The sequence below is a fragment of the Talpa occidentalis genome, unplaced genomic scaffold (genome assembly GCF_014898055.3).
Source record: "Talpa occidentalis isolate TD23 unplaced genomic scaffold, MPIMG_talOcc4v2.1 talOcc4.10, whole genome shotgun sequence".
Lineage (NCBI taxonomy): Eukaryota > Metazoa > Chordata > Mammalia > Eulipotyphla > Talpidae > Talpa > Talpa occidentalis.
In genome coordinates this window covers 30,969,133-30,993,118 of record NW_023600993.1, presented here as the reverse complement: position 1 = coordinate 30,993,118, position 23,986 = coordinate 30,969,133, and the positions used below count along the sequence as shown (strand labels likewise).

At 41.4% G+C, this 23,986-nt stretch overlaps 1 protein-coding gene across 5 annotated transcripts in view; it reads left to right on the top strand.

Moving 5' to 3' along the window:
* The first annotated feature begins 1,087 nt into the window (after positions 1 to 1,087).
* ANO10 (anoctamin 10) overlaps positions 1,088 to 23,986 on the top strand; it is a 139,284-nt gene continuing 116,385 nt past the window's right edge. The window contains exons 1-6 of one of the 5 annotated variants that reach the window (XM_037527155.2): positions 1,088 to 1,171; positions 8,301 to 8,438; positions 9,491 to 9,643; positions 13,259 to 13,456; positions 14,877 to 15,011; positions 22,294 to 22,413. In XM_037527155.2, the coding sequence (XP_037383052.1) occupies positions 9,505 to 9,643; positions 13,259 to 13,456; positions 14,877 to 15,011; positions 22,294 to 22,413 (592 nt within the window). In that variant the 5' untranslated portion in view covers positions 1,088 to 1,171; positions 8,301 to 8,438; positions 9,491 to 9,504. Of the gene's footprint in view, positions 1,172 to 1,364; positions 1,411 to 1,835; positions 2,034 to 8,300; positions 8,439 to 9,490; positions 9,644 to 13,258; positions 13,457 to 14,876; positions 15,012 to 22,293; positions 22,414 to 23,986 lie in introns of those variants that run through there. The other 4 variants (XM_037527166.2, XM_037527175.2, XM_037527185.2 and 1 more) reach the window with 4 other exon arrangements.

Below are 23,986 nucleotides of genomic sequence, written 5' to 3'. Positions count from 1 at the left end.
CCCTTGAGAGAGAAGAAGAAGAAAACTATCTCCATCATTAACAAAGAACTTTTAGGCAGAGGGAACAGTTAGGGCCAAGAACTCCTTGAGGTTGGAGGTGGGAAGGTGTCTTGTGATTTCTAGCAAAGGAAATGAAACCAGTGGCTGGAAAAGAGAAAAGGGAGAAAAGGGGAAGTAAAAGGTTTCCGAGACAAAGGGAGACAGGGCTGGAGACTCTCCAGATCCCGGTAAGCTATTTGGCCATATTGAATGTAAGTTCCCTTTTGTCTTGAATGTGAGGGTTTAATAATAAATTGCTTTGGATTTTTCACTACCTGAAAGTGAGTTCCAACTAAGATGAGACGTTTTCATATTTAAAAGTGCCCAGGGCCTTCCCTGGTGGCGCAGCGGTTGAGCGCTGGGTTGCCAGGCTGCCCGGTTCGATCCCCGACCACCGGCGAGGGGCCCACAAAAAATAAATAAATAAATAAAAGTGCTCAGGAAATTGGATTCTAGAGCTTAAGAAATGGACTAAGAAAACATGAATAGCCATATTCCTCTCCTTGCACTTTATTGGATCCCACGCCCTCGCTGACCGCCGGCGAGGCCCCGCCTTCCCCATTGTGATCCCGCCCCCTCGGATTGACAGCCACCGAGGTCCCGCCTCTCCACCATGGTCCCGCCCCTATCCGAACTGACAACCCAACGTGGCCCCGCCTCTCCCTCGGTGGTCCCGCCTGTCACGTGGAGTGACAGTCCATGGGGCTCGCCTCTTCCTTTCCAGGCCGCGCTCACTCTAGGCGGCAGCACAGCTAGACCTGTCCTTCAATTCTCCGGGGCCGCCCCTGTCCCTGCCAGGTGATCTTGGCTAGGCCCCGCCCTTGCTGGGGGGTGGGGGTGGGGTGTCAAGCCTCTGAGTAGGCCCCGCCCCTCACGCTGCGGCCACGCCCCTAGGCCACGCTCCCCGCGCTGTCGCATGTAGGCTTAGTCTCCCCGCAGCGGCCACGCCCCTAGGCCAAGCCCCGCCCACGTTGTCGCGTCTAGGCCCCGCCTCCCCCACCGCGGCCACGCCCCCGCCGTCGCGCTTAGGCCGTGCCGCACCCGCCACGCCCCGCAGGCCCGGGCGCGGCCCCCTGGAGCGTCCACCCGCTGCCCCCCGGGTCTCGAAAGACTTGGAGCGCGGCGGCGGCCGGTGAGTGGGGGAGGGCGCTTCGGGCCCCGCTCTCGATGGCCCAGAACCCCAGTCGTTGCGGGCGGCTGAGCCGGGGAGGCGCGCGGCGCCTGGACGTGTCCGGGGCTCCTCCCGGCCCGCCCTTCCTTCCCGGCGCCTCCCGCCGCGGGCGGTCCCGGCAGGGCAAGTGCCCGGGGCGGCCGCGGAGGTGGGACTGTGCCCCGAGGGGAATGGAGGTGTTGCGGGAGTGGCAGTTGCAGGTGGGGTCTGGGGAGAGAGAGGTTGGGGAGGGGCAGGGGATCGGGGGTAAGGGGTTGAGTCAAGGAAGGGGCGCGCTGAGGCCGAAATCTGGGGCTGCTGGAGTGAGGTTTGGGGGGCTTAGCGGGGTGGCAGGGCTGTAGGGAGGGAGGTCGTGAGTGGGGGCGGAGGAGCCGTGAAGCATAGAGGAGGAGAGGACCAGCTCACAGTGACCCGATGATTCATGCTGCTGGGACTGGGGAGAGTTATGTTATTTCCAAATCCGTGTGGCCTGGACAAGCCTGCAGGGTACTGCTCGCCGTCGGGGTGATTGGGCTTCCAGGCTTTTCACTGGGACGCATCGCACAGTTTAAATAAGAACTGCAAGTCTGGGGCAGTACCTGGGGCACCTGAGAAATGTGGATGGAATGTGGTTCTCCTTCCATAGGTTGCTTCTGATTTTGTTGGCGCCTTCACAGCCCCAGCTTTGGTGTGTGCTTTCTTCTGCAAAATCCTGTTCCAGGAGCCAAGACACTTTATGGTGGCCCTGGACTTCACAAGTACAGTTGATGTTTGTTCAAACTCAAAACACAGTTGTATCACATTCCCTTAAATACTGCGGAGTTTTAGTAAAAAGAAAAATCCTGTGAGTTAAAATCTTTATTACCTATTATCAAACTAAGTCATACTAACCTAGAAGACAGGACAAGATATTTCTTTAAGGACCCATTCTGTGAATATGATAAACCATTTGAAATTAACTGGGAAGTAGGTCATGTCCTGACCAGCTGTAACTGACAGAATCTTAGGTTGCAGATGAAGAATGAAATTTTAAAAATCTGAAATAGTACAAAAGACCTGGTATACTGGAGTGGTTTTTTTTTTTTTTTTTTTTTTTGTAGAAAATCTGGAAGCTACAGAAAAATATATGGATGACTTTAAAAATCGCATACAACTCCATTAACCCTATTAGCATTTTCATACAATTATTAATTCTCTGTGGGGTTTTGTGTGTGTGTGGATTCAGATATACCTACTATAAAAATTAGGGTCATGTTGATTTTACTTTATAATTTGCTTTTTCCCCTGCTTAGGAATTTCCTGGATCATTAAAAGTCTGCTTAAACACTTTTTTAACTTTATTTTTAGTTGTATGTATTTCTTTCCTTGGATTTTACTTTTTTGCCAGGTGTATGTGTGTGGAGGGAGAGTTGTTAGAGAATAGGGACTTTTTATGGGTAGGAATCTTTAGTTTAGTTTTTGATTTTTAAATAATTTTAGATTATAAAAAAAACTTGCAAATATAGTACAGTGTTCCCATATGCCTTTCACTTGGCAATTATTGAAATCAGTAATTTACATTGCTGCAGTTTTATTAAGTAACCTACATACCTTGTGAAAGTTTCATCAATTGTCCTACTAATGGCCAGGGTAAATTCAAGGTCCTTCATTGCATTTAGTTGTTTTATCACCTTTAATCTGGGTGCTTTCCTATATAGGATGATCTGGTGCAAACTGTGAATTAAAACTAGGCCTTTAGAAAGCATCTATTTTCTCTAAATTCATATCCAAAACCCCATGCCTTGTGAGAGCATATTTATCTTCTCTTCCTGTATTGCTAAACTAGTATGTTGGATCAAATTATGGAACCAATAAGGTGTTCTTTTATTTCTTTTTTAAAGATTTATTTATTTATACAAGCATTGGGTACAGTCAGAAGCGCGGGAGGGTGAGAGAATTCACCAGAGCCAGAGCAGGGAGCAGAACAGGCAGACTGACAAGCACACTGCTGAGGGGAGCAGCGGGCGGCAGGAGAGGTCTGTGCGCCATGTGGGACCCTTCCCCGGCCAGCACTCAACCGCTGCGCCACCAGGGAGGCCCGTGAACTTGTCCTACCTTTAAACTGAAAGTCTGTGGCCTGGGAACCCCTTCAGTCTAGGACTGCTCTTTGCCTTATAGTCATTACTGGTTGCTGGTTTGGGTGACAGTCTGGATACTAGAGAAAAATTGACAGTATTAGTAGGAATCATACTTAACCCCCTCCCTCCCCCACCCCTGGTCCCAAGATGTCCATATATGTTGAATCATTACCTGTTTTTAGATTGATCCCAACTGGAACCATGGGGTCCTCTTTTGTACTTACTCTTAAAGCCTTTATGTCTCCTCCCCCTGCCCCACTGTGTTTTGGTCTGGATGTACCAGTTAAGCATCCATGGTAATGGTGGAATAAGTTCCCATTGAGACCCTCTGGTAAAAGTGGATCACGGAGCTCTGCTGTCTCCAAGGCTGCCACAAGGCTTCTTATTTCCACCGCCTCACTGTTGAGATTCATACCACTGACCAGGCGGTAGGGAGAAGTAGGATTGGAGCAGGCAGGAGTCCACTGACCAGTGATCTGCACCACTGGAAATCTGCCTTAGCTGCACCTGTTACATGTAGGAGACAGGAAGAGCAGGAACCCTGCGAGGAGAGGGACTCCCCAGAAGTCTTCCTATTGAGTAACAGAAATGTCCTAAGTAGGAGGGGGCACAAGAAGGACACAAATGTACCTTAGTACGAAGAAGAGAGTACACATGGTATAATAGGGGGTACTGGTCTGAGGTAACCCAGCTCTGTGGCTCAGTGGATGTCTCAAGTGTGAGGCAGAGCTGGTCCTTATGGCACCGCATTGCCAGCAGGGTTGAATCCTCCGACAGCGCCTTAGGTTCTGGAGCCTCGAAGGGATCTAGGCTTACCAGGCTCCACTGCAAAGTCTTTGTGGACAGCCTTCATCCCCCCCACATGTTTCATATTACTCAGAGCAGAGTCCAAGCAGCACTGGCACTTGTCTGTGACACTTTTATTGCGCTAAAGCATGCAGCGACATAGCTGTGGCAAGGCCAGTGTTCCTTCTGATAATGAGACTATAAAACAGACTTTATTGATGTTAAGTTCACAGGTAAGGGACAAAGTCTTTATCACGAATGTCATGGTGTCATTCAAAGATCACTGGATTTTCAGACCTGTCCCTGCTACCGTGGTTGTGTGACTTTGGGTTTTCCAACATGACATAGTGAGGTCATGGGCCTAATCGACCCCTAAGACTTTCTGCTGTAAAAATTCTGTCACTGCCCGGCTCTTGCAGTGTTCTTGGCAGTTTCCTACGTAGGAGCTGGCGGGGAGGTGATGTGCCTAAGCGCCAGGTCCTTTCATTTCCGGAACTGTGGAACAGAAGGCATTTCATTGTTAATCTTTCCTCAAAGTAAAACAAAACAATTTGAAAGCTAGGCAGCTTCTTCTGTACAAAGTTGGCATGTTTGTTTTTCCCTCCTGTACAGGCATGCTTTGTTTTATTGCACTTTGCAGATACCGTACGTTGTACAAATTGAAGGTTTGCGTCTGCCTTGTGTTAGGCAAGTTTATCAGCATCATTAGTTGGTATGTTTTTCATCTGGGGAATAAAGCAAAACATTCTTTTTTTTTTTTTAATAAAGATTTATTTATTTATTTATACAAGCACTGGGTACAGTCAGAGGTGCGGGAGGGTGAGAGAATTCACCAGAGCCAGAGCGGGGAGCAGAACAGGCAGACTGACAAAGTACACTGCTGAGGGGAGCAGCGGGTGGCAGGAGAGGTCTGCACGCCATGTGGAACCCTCGCCCTGTGGCCAGGGATCGAACTGGCTGCAGAGACTGCGGGCAGCTTCGCAACCCAGCACTCAACAGCTGTGCCACCGGGCAGGCCCCAAGCAAAACATTCTTTTTACTATCAGCTTTAAACAGCTTTAAACAGTATTTGATCTTTACTAAAGTATCTATTTTACATATATTGTTGGAAATGTGGGACTTCTATACTCAGAAATATGGAAACCCCTTTTTTCTAATTATAAAAAATACCCCCTCACTAACATTCAAATCAAAAATAAAATTAAAAAGAAGGAAATAAAAAGCATTCTAAATCCTACTCCTTAGAAATAACTACTAGGTGAAATATATCTGACTAATCATGGATGGAATTTTTTATTAAAATGCTCTCTATGGACTGACAGCTGTGGACTGAGACATGTATGCAGTTCAGGGTATAAACTTTGGCAATGGGCTGCCTGGTTACAAATCCCAGATTCCCTGCTTGCTGCCTTGTAATAATGGACAAGCTACTTACCCTCTTTCACCTCAACTTTCAGGTCTGTAAAATGAAAGTGTTAAAGTTCCTTCTTATGCAGAGTAGGTAACTAAATGAGTTAATGCTTAGCCCAGTGCTCTGCCCGTAGTAAGTCCTCAGCAGATATTAGCTAGTGTTGTCATTTTGATCTTACTATGGGGTACATATATTTGTAAGTTATGCTTTGCATCTTTTATATTTTTCCAATGTATTATGACATGTTCTCCATTTGAATAGAGCTGGCTCTATATCCTACTACTTATGCTTCCTTAGCTAATCTCCTGTTGTTGGACTTTTATGTTGCAGATTTATTTTTTAGCTAATCTTTAGCTAATCTCCTATTGTTGGACTTTTATGTTGCAGATTTATTTTTTAGCTAATCTTTAGCTAATCTCCTGTTGTTGGACTTTTATGTTATAGTGTTTTTTTTTCTGTTCCTTTGCCATAAATAATAAAGCTGTAATGAACTTCTATATACTTAATGAACTTCTCTCTATATATTTGACTTAGTTAGCTTCTTGTCACAAGTTCCAAAAATAATAAGAAGAAAAAACTGTAATGAACTTCTCTATACACATGTGATTTTATCACCTTGGCATAAATTCCTGACCATCTTGAATGGTATGAGTAGTCAATATTATTTTTCATAATCTCACTATGCTTTCTGAAACAGTGGTGTAATAAATGACAGCATCTGTCAACAGTATGTGAAAATGCCTACATCTACATCTGTGGCAGACTGGGTTCTGTCTGTCTTTCAACTTTGGCAAATTTGAATTAGGAAAAGTATGTTGTTAATTTGCATCTCTCTTATTAATAACTTTGAGTATTTTTTCAAATGTGTGTTGGCAATTTGTATTCTTTTGTGATTTGTGATTCAGGGTTTTTTTTTGTTGTTGATTTATAAGAACTCTTTGTACATCAGAGATAGTGGCACTTTTATTAGTGATACATTGGAAATCTTGTGTCTCAAGTAATGAAAGGCATATAATATCTCAAATGAGATAAAATCAATGAGAAAATTATTATTTTTTAATATTTTATTTTATATAATTCTTACATCATTTTTCATCTTTGTACAATGTATGCATTTTCATTTTGATGATATTCCCCATACAATTGCACCCTCCCCCTTACTTTGACTCTAGTTCTTCCTCTCCCCACCCCTTCCTAATCCCCCCCCATAGTGTGTCTCTGGTTTATAGTTGCTTGTTGATTTTGATTATTACTTTGCATTGATTAGTCTTTTTCCTGGTCTCTTATTTAGGTTTTCTAAATTCCTGCTGTGAGTGAGACCATCCGGTATTTTTCTTTTTCTTTCTGACTTATTTTGCTGAGCGTGATCCCTTCTAGCTCCATCCATGTTGCTGCAAACTGCATGTGTTTATCTTTTTTGATTGCTGAGTAATATTCCATTGTGTATATATGTACCACATCTTCTTGATCCAGTCATCTATTTTTGGGCATTTGGGTTGTTTCCATAGCTTAGCTTATTGTAAATAGTGCTGCTATAAACATAGGGGTGCAGGTGCCCTTTGGAATTACTGTTTCTGTGTCATTTGGGTAAATATCTAGGAGTGGAATTGCTGGATCATATGGAAGCTCTATGTTTAGTAGGTCAAGAAATCTCCACACAGCTCTCCATAGTGGTTGTATTACAGGGCAGGGAGAGGGGCAGCCCAGAACCGCAAACCTGTCTATTCTAAATGGGTTTTGCCATCCACCACATTAATATAAAACATATGAGACTTTAATGGGAAGAAACTTTAATACAAGTAGGAAACAATGCAGGAAAGGCAAAGAATCTAGTTTCTAAATCAAGCACCCAAAGTTACGCGTCCCCTCGTGGGTAAAACTCCATCCAAATGGGATTGGCCCAGAGCAATACCTCAAAGCCTGGCACAGGTCTAAAGCATCTTCCAGTGGGGACCCACAGAAAAGTGTCAGAAACAACCAGACAAGCCAGAAAGGAAAGAGCAAAATCAAAATCAAGATAAAAGCTGCCACTGTCACCTCCCCACAGGTCTTACCCACATCTGTGTCACCCCATCCATGACCAAAAGGCAAGCGCAGTTTTTTCACATGTCTCTAGGCTCCATGCGCCTCCTCCAGGTCTCCTTCTGGCTCCATCCTGCTTTCTTCCTTCCTCAGTCTCTGCAGCTTCTTCTCTCCCTCTCAGCTCCACCCTCCCTTGGGTGGGGCAGGGAACCTGGAACCTCCCCCTTTCCTGGGGTCCACCCTGTTAAGGTTGGACCAGTTTGCACTCCCACCAGCAGTGCAGGAGAGTTCCTTTTTCTCCACAACCTCACCAACATTTGTTGTTGCTAGTTTTTTTAATATGTGCCATTCTCACTGGTGTAAGATGAGATCTCATTGTAGTTTTGATTTGCATTAATGAGAAAATTATTAGTTTCTAGATAGTTCTCATGTTTAGAGTCTCAGAAATATTGCTTTATGACCTGGTAATTATTAATAAGTTGGTCCTTTGTTACTCACATTAGATAGGTCTTTTAGTGCTTAGTAATGCATAAATACTAAAAAAGTGACCTTGAGACATGTCCACATATGCCCTAGTGAGCTTTATTTTTCCTTTAACCCAACCATTATTTGTATCTCAGTTATTTCTTCCCTTGCATACTCTTCATGTCCCAGGTTAAAATGTTGGAGTTACCATCTATCTTTTCCAAGTTGAAGGGTTTCTGGCTCTCAGCCTTCCTTTCTGGAAGGTTAATTCTCCCTCCTCAGTCTGCCCTTTTCCCTCTGGTCTTTGCAGTTGCATTTAGCCTTTCCCTGCGTGTTAGAATGGTTTGATACACACCTGCCTCTGCTGTGTGAAGTCAAGCTCCTAAAAAAGGACAGTGTGGACCTTATTTGCTTTTGAACTTCAGATGCTGTCAGGACTTGGTTCGTGGTAAGCTCATAATAAATGTTTGCTATTTGCTATTTCTATTTAAAAGATAATGATGCTAAGCCTCTCTGTAATACTGGTAAATTAACATTTTTTTGTTATGAAAAATTTCAGAAGTTCAGAGGAGTTGAATGAATAGCAGGAAGAATGCCCATATTCTTGCCTCCTAAATTTATCCATTGAGAGTCATAGCATGGACACAGAGCTAAGCCTCTGCTCAGAAACTCACACAGTGACTCATTACTGATGGCTGGGTCAGATGTAAACTGGAGCATTTCCCTAAATGGTCTCACTTAACAAAATGCTGCTCCTCTGCTCTGTTCTGGCCAGTCTTCCATTCTTCTTCCATGCTGTTTTTATTCTTGCTGCATTGATTTATTGATTTTACACAGGTTATTTCCCTGTGCAGAACATATTTGATCCAAACCTTTTTCAGAGTAAATGTTCTGTGTCCCCAAAGCTCTGATTGCTATCTGCTATCATTTTTTTCATTTGTGACCACACTATTAACTATTTGGTCATGAGTACTAGTTCCTATTTTGATCTTATTTTGATTTCCTTCATAGAATCTTAACATCCTGACTTTTGATTTAACTGGTATCTCTAGTAAAAGATAAAAGATCTGATCTGAAAAGAAATAAGCATTGGCTGCTATGTTAAATAGCATTGCTAATGTATTTGTAGTATGATTTGAATGTGGCATTGATTTATAATACCTGTCTTGTCCCAAATAAAACTTACACACTGCTGGAGAAAAGCAAAAGCTTTTGATCAGTTCAGGTCAGACAATCTGGATCTGCTTGATCAACATGTTGCAAGATTGAGATTTCTCCCAAAGGAAGAGAAGATGTTCTGTGGTATTGGTCACTCCTTTAGTGATGGTCCCCGGGAACTGATTTGCACTCATACTTTGGAGTCATTAATACTCACATAAAGTACAAAGTTAGAATAAGTTTAAAGTGTAAAATTTGCTCTTGTTCAGAATCACTGGGCTGACTCTAATTTTCTCTTTTCCATAATAACCAGTTTTCTTTTCACTTTCTTTTAATTTTTAGCAAGTTTATCAAAGATGAAAGTGACCTTATCAGCTTTGGATACTTCTGAGACTTCTTTCACACCTCTGGTAGTCATAGAACTTGCTCAGGATGTCAAAGAAGAAACCAAAGAATGGCTGAAAAACAGAATTATCACGAAAAAGAAAGATGGAGGTGAGTATAGTGAATACCACTCAGACTTAGTCATGTTCAGTGAGTGAAAATTTATTTTCAAATGTGTTTTACATTTTCTCACTGATATATTTTTAAAATTAATGTTCCTTTATTTTGCTTTTTATTATTTATCTGGGACTTAAAAGAAATCTTTTTTTTTTTTTTAAAGAGGCCAGAGATGCAGTGGGTGAGAGGATTCACCAGAGACAGTGGGGAACAGAACAGGCAGACTGACTGAAATACACTGCTAAGAGGAGCAATGGGCGAGACAGGAGAGGTCTGACTCACCATGTGGGTTGCTCCCTGGCCGGCCGGGGATTGAACTCGTGCTGCAGAGGCTGTGGATTGCTTCATAGTGCAGTGCTTAACCTCTTGTGCCACCAGGGAGGCCCCTTAAAAGACACCTTAAATCAACATTAGACTGTAAATTTCCATTAGACTATAATGAATATGGAGTGATTTTGTTCACAGCTATAAACTCTGTGCTTATCACAGTTCCTGGTGTACAGTAGGTGATTGATAAATATTTGTCCAATGAATGAGCAAGTATCTATTGCGTGTTCTTTGTATGGTGCTGGGGGAAAGATAAATCCAGCCTGTTCTTGCAAAGATATTTCTTGCAGGTGACAGGGTAAGGAGACTTAGTGTAACTGTTGTAGAGCAACCCCGATACAAAACGGGGTGCCTGACTGTGGGTCCGCACCCGCGCGCTTAAAAGGACTTATCAATGCTCTAGGGAAGGGGAAGGGAAGGGGAAATGAGGAAATGTACAACTCAGGGAGAAAAGTGGGAGACAAAGTTTTAAATGAGTCCTACCCGATCCGCTGACAAATGAGTCCTACCCAATCCGCTGATCTGGAATCCCAAATGGCGCTCTGAGAGCTGGCTGCAAGCCAGGAGCCCTAAAGCCAGGAGGCAAGCGACAGCGAGCCCCCCAATGCCCATGTGTTTGGTTTTTATATCCAACCTGGCTGCCCAACTCCACCCTCAGGTCCCAGCCACCCTCCCTTTGGTGGTGATGGGATTTGTCTTTCCCAATGTCTTGATGGCTTTAGTCTGGAGTGGGGGTGGGGTCCACAAAGCCTGTATGGGATTAACTCAGGACATCATTTCCCCCTAACATTACTTCCTAGAAATTGAAGTAACAAAAGAAGCGAACAAAAGGGCTGTTACAAAGCAGTGCTTAGTACCTAAAAGGGAAGTGTATATATACTGTGTTGTAAAAATAAAGGGAAGAAAGCGGTGATGCTTTGGTGATGCTTTTTGGGGTGGTTAGAGATGTCTTTATAGAAGAAACCAAAGTTTAGACCTTTCCCAAAGGGGGAAATGAGATCTAAATCTGGGTGAGAGGGTGGAGGGCTTTTTTTTTTTTTTTTTTATAGAGGCATGCTTTATTTATTTATTTGTTTGTTTGTTTTTGTTTATACATGCACTGGGTACAGTCAGAAGCGCGGGAGGGTGAGAGAATTCACCAGAGCCAGAGCGGGGAGCAGAGCAGGCAGAAGGACCGAAGTACACTGCTGAGGGGAGCAGCGGGCGGCAGGAGAGGTCTGCACGCCATGTGGGACCCTCCTCCGGTGGCCGGGGAGCAGCCGGGGATCGAACCGGCGCTGCAGAGGCCGCGGGCAGCTTCGCAACCCAGCGCTCAACCGCTGCGCCACCGGGGAGGCCCGGGTGGAGGGCTTTTTACATGAGAAAATGCCCCACAAAACTATGCAGAACAACATCTAAGACTTTACAAATGCTTAACCAAACTTAGGCTTTTTTAAAAAGATTGTTACTGCAAACTGAAGTGCTTTCTTAAAAATGAAACTTCGATAAACACATGCAATTTGCAGCAACATGGATGGAGCTGGAAGGGATCATGCTCAGCGAAATAAGCCAGAAAGAAAAAGAAAAATCCCGGATGGTCTCGCTTATAGCAGGAATCTAGAAAACTTAAGTAAGGGACCAGGAAAAAGAATAACTATAAGAAAGTAAAAATCAAAATCAACAAACAACTATGAACCAGAGACATTCTATGGGGGGTGGGGGGCGGGGAAAGGAGGGATTGGGGTCAAAATAAGGGGGTTGCAATTGTATGGGGAATATAAAAATAAAATTTAAATTAAAAGAAAAAAGAAACTTCGAAGTGGAAGTTTTAATGTTTGTTTGTTTTTCAAATAATAGAATCAAAAGAAAATTTATAAATATGTATCACTGCTTGCTAACATCTGAGCTGTTTCACTGGTCTAGGGCCCCTTTAAGGCTCCTGAGATCTCAGAACATTTGTAGTGTCTTAGAGTGAGGGACTACAGTGTACCCCAATCTCTTCCTTTGTTCACTGTGTGACTTTAGGAGGGACACACAAGGGTGGGGAAGGTAGAATCTATCTACTCTGCTGGGACAATAGTAAAGGAAATTACCAAAAAAGTATTCTGGAGTTTTCAGGTATAGGCAATAAATTTAACACTCATGTTTGCTTTTACTCTTTTCCAAATTCCTATTAAAATGTAACGAAAGGGTTTTTTTCAGAAAGATATAAGTACACATTTGACGTAGAAAAAGGACAGCAGCACCATTCTGGAAGCTGGAAAGCAGGTGGATGAGTAGTAATTAGCTTCTCAGACTTGAGAAAGTCAGAGGTGAAGCTGGCTGGGTAGAATATTGAGATGAGTTTGGTTTACACTGCAGAATATTCCCAAAGACTCAGAAGTCAGTGAAACTGAATACACATGAAGTTGGACATAAAATTGGTGCCAAGAAAAAAGAAAAAGAATGACTGCAATCTATTTTAAAAAGAGTTCAATTTCTTGATTCCTTCTGTATTTTACCACCTGGCAGAAGACTCTGCTTATTCTCTGCAGAGGGTCAGATGCATGGATTTTGGCATGGGGACACTATGTACAATTAGACACAGAGAGTCTGTCTGAAAATAGGGCACTAGCTCAATATTTTTACCCACCACAGCTATGTCGGATAAAATTAATATCCTTTAATTTTAATGTTTTTTAATATTAAGAAACTTGTTATTTTTACTAAGTTCAATTTTATATCTAGAGCTAATAGAGCTAATAAATTTTAAATTCTTTTCTCATATCTACTTATGATTTGAGTAACTGTTAAGCTACTTATTAAATTTTCTAGTTTTTGGCATTTATTAAAAAAAGTTTTACAGGATTGCCATCCCCAATTATTTTTATATAGTTGACCCATGGACAACATGAATTGAACTCCATGGGGTCCACTTATATATAGAAAATGTATTTTCTTTCTTATGATTTTCTTGATAACATTTTTTTTCCTCTAGTTTACTTCATTGTAAAAACAAGTTTATAATACATAGTCAAAATATGTATTAATTGACTTATCGGTAAGGCAGTCAACAGCAGGCTAGTAATAGTGAACTTTTTGAGGAGCCAAATGTTATACACAGATTTTCAACTATTCAGGAGGGGATCAGTACCCAATGTCCCTGCATTGCTTAAGAGTCAACAGTATATGCTACTTATTTGGAAACTGGATTTAAATAGTTAATATAATTTCTTTTCTAAAAACATATTATTTATTTAGAAGATTTTTATTTTTGAAACTTTTGTCTCTTTCTAAGATTGTGCTTATCTTTTGTGTTTGAAGGTGCCCAGCTGTTGTTTAGACCATTGTTAAATAAATATGAGAAAGAAACACTTGAAAATCAGAACTTATATCTTGTTGGTGCCTCCAACACTAGACTGTTACTCGGGGCAGAAGCACTGGGGTTGGTTAAAGAGTGTAATGACAACGCCATGCGAGCCTTCACCTACGGGACACGGCACAACTTCAAAGGTTTTGATGGTAAGTCCCAAGATTCTGTGTTTCTGTCAGAATTGATTATCAAAGAGAAGTTTTTGATGTAAGTTAAACAGAACATGAAGCTCCTTGGATGCTTATTAAAAAGCCTGTTCTATTTTCACATAATACAATTCTTTAATCATTTCGGTAGTTATTATAGAATGTGGTACAAATATCCAAACAGCAGACGCTTGCTTGATCTCATTCACAACCAGAGAGCAGAAGGTAAAATGTTCTTTAACTCTAATAATATATATTTTTTAAAGATTTATTTATTTATTTATATAAGCACTGAGTACAGTCAGAAGCGCGGGAGGGTAAGAGAATTCACCAGAGCCAGAGCAGAGAGCAGAACAGGCAGACTGACGAAGCACACTGCTGAGGGGAGCAGCGGGTGGCAGGAGAGGTCTGCGCGCCGTGTGGGACCCTCGCCCAGTGGCTGGGAATTGAACCTGTGTGGCAGAGGCTGCAGGCAGCTTTGCAACCCAGTGCTCAACTGCTGCGCCACCGGGGAGGCCCTCTAATAATATTTTTAACTAGAGATAGAACTGAAGTTTGCCTATATGACAAATTTTCCTTCAAACTCTCAAGCCCAGGCCATTCCTTCTGGAGTCAGGCATCTTCCTGTAAATGAGGGAGAAGAAAGTCTGATAAGAAAATACTGCTTTGGGCCTCCCCGGTGGCGCAGTGGTTAAGCGCTGGGCTGCGAAGCTGCCTGCAGCCTCTGCAGCGCCGGTTCGATCCCTAGCCACCGGGTGAGGGTCCCACATGGTGCAGCAGACCTCTCCTGCCGCACCCACTGCTCCCCTCAGCAGTGTATTTCGTCAGTCTGCCTGTTCTGCTCCCAGCTCTGGCTCTGGTGAATTCTCTCACCCTCCCATGCTTCTGACTGTACCCAGTGCTTGTATAAATAAATAAATAAACCTTTAAAAAAAAAAAAAAGAAAGAAAATACTGCTTTTTGGACAGGTTAATCCTTTTAAATGAGGCACATTTCACTTTGGTCATTTATTCACTGAGATATAAAAATCTAGAGTCTGATGAAATTTAATCACATTTTGTAACTCAGAAAGCCCAGGAAGGAACTAATTTGATTCCAAAGCCAGATTCCTACCCTGATATCATACCTGCCCTGGCTTTTTTGCTCTTCCCAGAAACTGTCCTTCTCTGGAACCCCCTTTGGGCCACCATAGAACCAGTTACCTTACCAGGAAATGGGGATTCTAGGATACTAAACTGCTACTGTGTTTCTTATTACTAGATTTTCCAGTATCATGTCAGTACTGATTTTGTACTTTGATTACTCCTTAAGTTAACTGTTTATCATTAACATCATTATTTCTATAATCCCAGGTTATTTAAATATTAGTCAATTTATTTGACTACTGCTGAGAAAATAACTGGAATTTTTTGTTTTATTTTAGACAACAATGATGATTTCCTTACAATGGCAGAATGTCAGTTCATTATCAAACATGAACTTGAAAATCTTAGAGCCAGAGATGAAAAAATGATCCCTGGTTACCCCCAGGCAAAGTTATATCCAGGAAAATCATTATGTAAGTCATGAAATCAACCAGCTTATAGATATGTATTTGAATGCAACTTTTTAAAATAACAGATTATAGAAGCTTTATATTTTTTCTTTTACTGAAAATGTACACAGTTTTATAACTTATTTTGCTCTAACATGTCTTTTGCATTTAGAACTTTACTATTTTGCACCTTTAAATCAATATATTTGTTCTGTATGTTTTGCCGGTTTTTATTTATTGAGTATATTTATCACAGCATACAGTTAGTTTAAAATTCAGTGTGAACACACGTACATATTATACAGTTAAAATAACAGTTTGGGCTTCCCTGGCGTTGCAAGGGATTAAGTCTCAGCACTATGAAGCTATTTGCAGCCTCTGCAGCACAAGTTTGATTCCTGGCCAGGGAGCTAACCCAAATGGTGCAGCAGACCTCTCCTGTCTCACCCGCTGCTCCCCTCAGTAGTGTATTTCAGTAGATCTGCCTGTTCTGCTCCCCACTCTGTCTCTGGTGAATCCTTTTACCTCCCGCACCTCTGGCCTATACCTTAGCTCTTGTATGCATAAATAGATAAAATAAAAAAAATTAAAATAACAAAGTTTACTTTATGCCCAAACATTGATATAATCAATATTCATGGGGGAATATAAAGAGGAGACGTGATATTTTCCTGGAGCACTCTTCCCATCTCATCTCACTAGAGATGAATACTTGAAAAAAAGGAGAAGGTTTAAATAGATTTACAAAATCACAAAATGCCTGAATACAAATTAGCAGCTTACATTTTCATTTTACATAATTCTGCTTGAATGAGAAAACTAATTTGCAGAATGAAAGTATTTAACTACACTGTGAAATTCCAAGTTTACCTCAAATCCAGATAATGGCAAGGCCTCAGAGCATTTTTTTCTGCCTATAAAATACACTTTAAACATGTAAGCTTTACAGCAGTCCTTCTGCCCACCTGTGACTATGCAGGTGCTTCTTTTCACCAATTCTCTCCCTTTCCCTCATGCCTGCCCATGACCTGTACCACGCTGGTGCTTGCACTGAACTCCCTCAGCACAGGCAGCTCTCCTCAAGGGCATCTGCCTGTGACCATGCAGAACTCTCTCTTAGCAAACCTGTTTCTTTCGGGGCAGCTCTTCCTGCCTGCGTGTGTCTATGCAAGTGTCTTTTATTCTTTTCCCCTTTTATAATATACCTCCTCTTTTGGATTAAACAAACAAACAAACAAGCAAACATGTAAGCTTCTATCACTCCCAGCGTGGTTTCCTTTTAATCATCAGTGTTATACTTTTTCTAGTAGGACAGGTGACCAAGAGCCAGTCGGTATTCCCAGTTGTCACCAAATATATTTTAGATTCAGAGACACCCATTCTGATGTTGCGCAGCCATCACATCTGTCCCCATAATTCTTTTCTTCATCTTGTAAATCTGAAACTCTGTACCCACTAAAAAACAACTTCCTTTTCCCTCTTCAGCCCAGCTCCTGCTGACCACCATTATATGACCTGTCTATGATTTGACTATTCTGTGTGTCTGAAATAAGTGGACTCACATGCCATTTGTCTTTTTGTGACTGGCTTTTTCACTAAGGATAAAGTCCTCAACGTTGACCTGTGTTGTATCATGAGGAAACCTTTTCAAGGTTGAGTAAAGTTCCATCATATAGCTATGCTACATTTTGCTTATCCATTCACATGTTGATAAACCCTTGGGTTGCCTTCTTCTTTTGCCCTCTGGCTGCTTCACCCAGGCTTGCAGAGGTATGGGTGCTCTTAGTTCACCCTGGACTCACTTTTAAGGCCTCTTTTCATAGTTCGTGATTCAGGTTTATAGTGTGGTTCTTTTCTGTCATCACAGGTACAGGTTTCTTTTTATGTTTCTTGTTTCCTTTGTTGTTTTTAGTTTGGTGTCATTAACCAGAACAAGGCCCAGGTGTCTCGTCCCTGTTTATTGCCAGAATTTCCACCTTTGTATTTAAGTAGTTGCTTGTTGCCATGCCCAAATTTTAAATCTTTCTTAATTTATTAATGGGAAGACATGTTTTCAGACTCAGCTGGGCACTGCATCAAGTTAAATACAGAGCTGACTGAGGCACTCTCCTGGTTGTTAGCATAACTATCCTGTGTCTCCTGTTCATCCACTTTAATCAGCCAGTCATGTAGAAATCTCCGATTTCACCTATTAGTTTCTGCACAGGTACATTCTCTTGCTTTGGTTGGGACAGAGATAAGAATGAGTGTGCCCTTTATTAAATGGGGCTTTGGAGCAGTCATTTTCCAAATGTTCCCAGTTGCTTCAAAGAGAGAAATTTTTAACTGAATTGAAAACCATGAAGGAAATATATAATTGGATTTCTCTTGGGTGCATCGGTAGCCAGCCTGGTGCCTTATTAGAAATATCTTTCTTGTTGGCATGGTAAGACTTTTGTAAGCAAGGATCTTACCTTATTTCCCTCCTTCCCTACTTCTCACCCTTCTTCACTCTCTATGTAATAAATAGAAGAGAATAATAAAATAATTTTAATTACAGTCATGTGAGATTTTTTTTTAAAGATTTATTTATTTATTTATACAAGCACTGGGTGCAGTCAGAAGTGCGGGAGGGTGAGAGAATTCACCAGAGCCAGAGCGGGGAGCAGAGCAGGCAGAAGGACCGAAGTACACTGCTGAGGGGAGCAGCGGGCGGCAGGAGAGGTCTGCGCGCCATGTGGGACCCTCCTCCGGAGGCCAGGGAGCAGCCGGGGATCGAACTGGCGCTGCAGAGGCTGCAGGCAGCTTCGCAACCCAGCACTCAACCACTGCACCACCGGAGAGGCCCCATGTGAGATTTTTAATGCTACCTGAGAATCATGTTGATGTTGTTAGACTGAATTTTAAAATACTGCCATGTTTTTTTCCTTTATGTCTTTGAAAATGTGATCCCTAAAATCCTGTGTTGTATTTTGCATCATTTTAATTTTATATCATAGTATTTGGTTGAAGAAGTGGTATATGGATAATTATAAACTGAACTGTTGACAAATTTTTTGTAAAGATTTATTTATTTATGCACACAAGAACTGGGGTACAGGCCAGAGGTGTGGGAGGTGGGAGGATTCACCAGAGACATAGTGGGGAACAGAACAGGCAGATCTACTGAAATACACTGCTGAGGGGAGCAGCAGGCGAGACAGGAGAGGTCTGCCGTGCCATGTGGGCTGTTCCCTGGCTGGCCGGGAATTGAACTTGTGCTGCAGCGGCTGCAGATAGCTTCATAGGTTGCATCTTAATGCCCTGCGCCACCAGGGCGGCCCCTGTTTACAAATTTTAAAGGTAATACAACTTACAGTGACTAAAGTCCTAGATTTTCACCACCAAGTTAATCCACCAAAATACATGGAAAGGCTTGTTTTCACTTTAAGCTTTATTGGAGCCATTATCTGAGGTAGCCTCATCCTTGAAGCTGATTGGGAGGAGAGATTGTAACCTGCTGTGTGCCGGGCCCCCTCAACATTGGGAGTGGCTCGCACTTTTATGAGAAACAGCCCATCCTCACAGACTTACTTTGATTTTCATTGTGCACATAGCAATTATAATTTTGTTTGCCATAATGTTGTGTTTTTATAGAAAGCTTTCATTCAGTAGCTAGTTACTTGTGTCCTTGCAGCCATGAGCTGTGTATGTAAAGGTGCTCTCTCATCCATCAAAGCCACGTGGAGAGCTAGAAATATGCTATACGTAAGTCTCAGTCATTGTGCTCACCTTGGGAGGCTCCCGCTTGTAGTTTCCTGTGTGAGCTAAGATCTCTTCATATTCTCAGATTGTGCCTTCTGCTATTGATTACTAATAGTTAATAGTCATGTAAATAACCTCATGAGGGCCTCCCCGGTGGCGCAGCGGTTGAGCGCTGGGTTGCGAAGCTGCGCGCGGCCTCTGCGGCGCCGGTTCGATCCCCGGCTGCTCCCCGGCCACCGGAGGAGGGTCCCACATGGCGCGCAGACCTCTCCTGCCGCCCGCTGCTCCCCTCAGCAGTGTACTTCGGTCCTTCTGCCTGCTCTGCTCCCCGCTCTGGCTCTGGTGAATTCTCTCGCCCTCCCGCGCTTCTGACTGTACCCAGTGCATGTATAAACAAAACAAACAAAGAAACCAGCAAACAAATAAATAAAGCATGCCTCTATTAAAAAAAAAAAAAAACCTCATGAGTGTTTTTCTTTAGAAAGAGGAGATAGGAGAGCCAAGAATTTCTTATTTATTAACTGTACTCCAAGAAATGTCATTTAAGATTAATCTCTATCTCACAGTGCCTATCAGATCATTATCATGTTTTGATTGCAGGGATGTGGCACATCTCAGATTAGATTAATATTATATTGTTATTCTTTTAGAACTTCTAATATTTATCTTCTATATACAAATGGGTAGGTTAGAGTGGCCAGATGCAACCTGTCTTCTGAAATTATTAATTTATCTTATGAGAATAATGGAGTAGATTTCAAGTAATTATCATGTAGTCGGCATGTACATAAGAAGATTGAGCTGTTGATCTCACCTATCACTGGGTACAGAAGCTATATATCTATTTCTCTCTCTATATCTAGATAGAGAGATCTCTCTGTTGCTACAAGCATATTTGTAGAAACAACATAGGAATATAAAAACGTATTCAAAACACAGCAGAGTTTTCCTTCTTAAGAAAAAAGTGGTGTGTTCACTCCTGAGTGAGAGAGTTGGGTGGGGCCTGGGCGGGGGCTGCTGGTGCATAGCAGCAGCTGCAGGGTAAAGGGGGGCTGTCTTCACCTTGCAAAGGCTGCTGCTGGCCTTTGCCCCCTCTTGGTACTTTGTGCGCTGTTCATCACTTTCTGGACTAGAGGCAGCAAGACCTGCTCCTCAGTGACGCTCTGAGAGATTTTTGTTTTTACTTTAGAAGAAAACTTGTCACGTTAACCAAAAACAGAGGTAGTGCTGTTTTAGTATTGTTATTGCATTATTTGATTTAGAGAGTTCCTGTGTAAGACTTATAGTCTCTCTTAAATTGGATTTTTGTTTGGCTAATTGTTAAATGGCTAAAATGGTAATAGCCCTAGTACTTGACAACAGATCATTCAGCATTCTTGAAGGAAGGAATCTTAGTTTAGTTGTTCTTTTCTTTAAATAGGCCTGTACATCATCACGTTTTCCATAGAAGGTAAAGCTCATGTTAATTACATTCTTAGCTGACTTGGGAAGGTTGAAGGATTTGAAATAAAAGTCTTCTATTTTTAGAAGCTGAAACTAGAACCATACTTTGGCACTGAAGAAGAAGTGAAGCCTAGTAATGTAGGATTTGTGGCTTTATATTCTCTCTGCGTCCTCAGTTCATAACCCTGTTTTAGAAGTAGACAAGCTGGTTTTTATGCCTGCCTGGAAAGTCTTTTATGCTGGAATGGAATCATTTTTTTTTTTTTAATAAAGAACTGAGAAATAGTGAAATAATTTAGATACTGTCAGTTCAAAGTTAAAAAAATTTGATACAGTACTTGAAAAATAACAAGAAAGAATAAGCTACAGCTCTGCATCCCCAAATAAGAGATAAGAATCAGAACTTTTGTGGGTGGCCAACTCATCTTAGCTGAAGAAAAATTTGCTGAAACACTTTAGAATAAAAATATTCAAACAATGGATCTGACCACAGCAGAGGCTGATATAACTTAAACCACATGCCTTTTTTCTTGTTACTGATATTTTAGTATATGCTTTTTAAAATCATTAAGGAGAATGTCATCACAACCCTAGCTTTTAAAAAACATTTTTCTATGTATAACTTATGTACAAAGTATAACTTGTAATGAAGAATCATCAATTACAAATCTTTTCCTCCAGACTCAGACACTTCCCTATTGTCAGTACCAGATATTTCCTCTTTACTATTTTTCTTTCTTTTCTAAGATATTAGATTTAATTGCCCTGAAGAATATATGATAGGGCTTCCATCCAGAGGACACGTTGTCTCTCCTGTTAGGTGTAGTATTTCTACGCTAAAGACTCAGGTCATGTTTCTTGTCCATCCTGCAGGCGTTTATTTGCTGGTCCTCATTGAGAGGCCTGTTTCTGATATTTCATCACCTGTGTTTGGTGACAAGGTGGATAATAGGGGAAACAGTCCTCCAAAGAGATGAGCTGGTAAACCTTAAAGCACTCAAAGCTTATCAGTATATGAAAAGAGGAAAGCATCTGCTATTGATGCAGATGCCATTTTATAAGCAGCCATAGTCTTTCTAAGAGACAGCACTGGGAAAGTGCTCTCTTTCTCTCTCTGATTATGGTACATGGCATTGCATTTGAGTTCTCCACATTTTGGGTCTTAAAGGCTTGAAGGCCCACCAATCCGGTATGTCACTAAGTAATTATGGATGAGAGAATGCCCGGTTTTTATTTGTTATTACCGGGGGTTCTTGTCTGTGATTCAGTTTATCTCTTCAGATACATGCATGAGTGTTAAAATCACACTAGACAAATGACTGCTAAGAGTAGAAAATCTTTTATATTTGCTGTTTGTGAATGTGTAAGCCTTTGCTAATGGTTTAGAAAGGATGAAAATGACTGAACATACTTGTATCAACAAGAATAAAAGGAACCGAACATTTTCTTACCTTCACTGTAGTGGAAAGACAGATTGGAAGAATTTTTCTAAGGGCAGCTTTGTAATGTGTGTCTAAATTTAAAATATGTATGTTTTTGGATCTAGCAATTCTTGTGTAAGGAACTAGTAGACAGGTGGGGAAATGTAAATGTACAAGAATTAACATATAAATAACTAACATTATTTATAATGGTAAAAAAAGGGAAATGCATTTTTCAAAAGAGGATTGAATTATAGCATTTCATACAAGGGAATATTGTGACAGTGCTAAAAAGGACATAACGTTCTATTTATAGTGATATTGAAAATATATTACTACGTGAGAATATTCCATAATAATGAGTATAAAATGATCCCATTTTTGTTTTTAAAATATCTATGATGTGTATTTTAAAGTCTGGCTATAAAGTAAATTGCTGTTTACAGTAGTTAATTTGGGGGGAAGAGAGAAAACCTGAGACCTTTCAAATTCTAATTTGTACTCTACTGTAAGGCTTAGGATTTTACATTGACATGTATTGCTTTCATAAGCAAAGAAAATAGTAATGACATTTACATCCTGAAGAACAAAAGAAAGTGAGTCTTTGGGGTAGGCAGTGTAACAGTGATCTCTGTAGCGCTTCTCTCTTCATTTGATGATGCAGGTCATGAACAATCTCAAATCTGTTTTGTGAAGTTTGGCCCATTTTCCCTCTGCAGTGAGAAGACTGCTCACGTCTGGCATCGTGGTTCAGGTATTTCCACTGCATGATAATGAAGACCTGAAGAAGCTTGAGGACACCTGGTACACTCGGTTTCCTTTAAAGTGTCAGCCCAAAGGTATGTGTCAATCCCTGTTCTCTTACAGGTGAGGAAGACGCAGCGGTATAACCCCCAGGGGTAGACATTTAATGCTCTGCTAGGCGAGACTTACCAGCTGCAGTTGGGTAAAACCGTGTGTGGGGGCAGTAAGGGGACTTCCATGATCCATTCATTTATTTGTTCACTCACGCATTCTTTTGTTCCTTCCTTTATTTCTAGTATCATTGTAGGTGGTCTGAATTACAGATGTTCACCAAATTTCACCAACACAGGCCATTCAGAGTGACCACCATGATTTCCTGTCAGAGCTGGAATAGAATAGATTGTATAAGAATTCAGTTTGTGAATATTTTGTTTTTGAAAATATCCTTCTCTTTGGAGCTAATCATTTGGAGTGGACAAGCTGTGCACGATCTTAGAGCCAGGCTAGCAGATTTAAGATGGTTTATAAATATCTTGATGTAAATTTCTGCATCTATTCATTTTCTCTGAATCCAGCTGTAAGAATAATCATTAATTTACTTTGTATATGTTGAACATTACTTTGTGTAAATTTATGTCAGTATGGATGTCCAAATTTTTTGGTTTTGTTAAGTCTTATAAGCATGAGTGTTATATATAAGCTGGTAGATTTCACCATAAATGTTGCTATCAGTTTTTCTTGACATGGCATTTCTCTTTTAATTTTGTTTAAAGGAATCTCTGTAATATAATTTTCTTTTTAATTTCCATTTCTGAGAATAACTGTTAAGAGTATTTAACAGTGAACAAAAAATTATTTTTAAGATCAAATTTTTAAATGGCATTTTGAAATTTTTCTTGTATTCTCTGAAAGGAAGATTTTTGTTTTTATTAGTTCCTTACCTAATCTTTCCACTCTGTTTATAGGCAGCACTAAATTTAAATATTGTCTCTAGGACTTGTAAGAGACATTATCTATAAGCTACTGTTAGAAAGTAAGAGGAGAAAAGGAGTTGATGGTGAAGGCTGGCCATGCTTGTGGTAGTGGGTTACAGGCCTCCGAGAGTGCCTGGGTGGGTGTAGTAGCTGGGGCAGGGCAAAACTTAAACTCCCACAATCAAAAAAGGGGATTTGATTTAGAGTAATAGAATAACATCCACTGTTTTAATTTGTTTCTGAAAAATTAAGGATGGGAGAAAATAGCTTATCCCAGTTTACTCTAACCCATCTCCATAGACTGATCTGACACATTATCTTAAAAAGAAAACTTTTTTTAAAAGAAGATTTATTTATTTATACAAGAGCTGGGGTACAAGCCAGAGGCATGGGAGTGTGAGAGGATTCACCAGAGACAGAGTAAGTAGCAGAACAGGCAGATGGACTAAAATACACTACTGAGGGGAACAGCCGGCAAGACAGGAGAGGTCTGCCACGCCAAAAGAAAACATTTTAACTGTATATGATTAACAAGAAATAATAACTCCAACTGCTACCTTTCCCCCAGCCCCTGTGTCCACCGGGTCCCACAACAGGATGCACTGACAGTCCAGGTGCTCACCCACGTACAGTGCAGCTGGCACAGAGTGCAGCGCTCCTGATCTCTTTAAATTAGTTGCCGTGTGTAGAACTC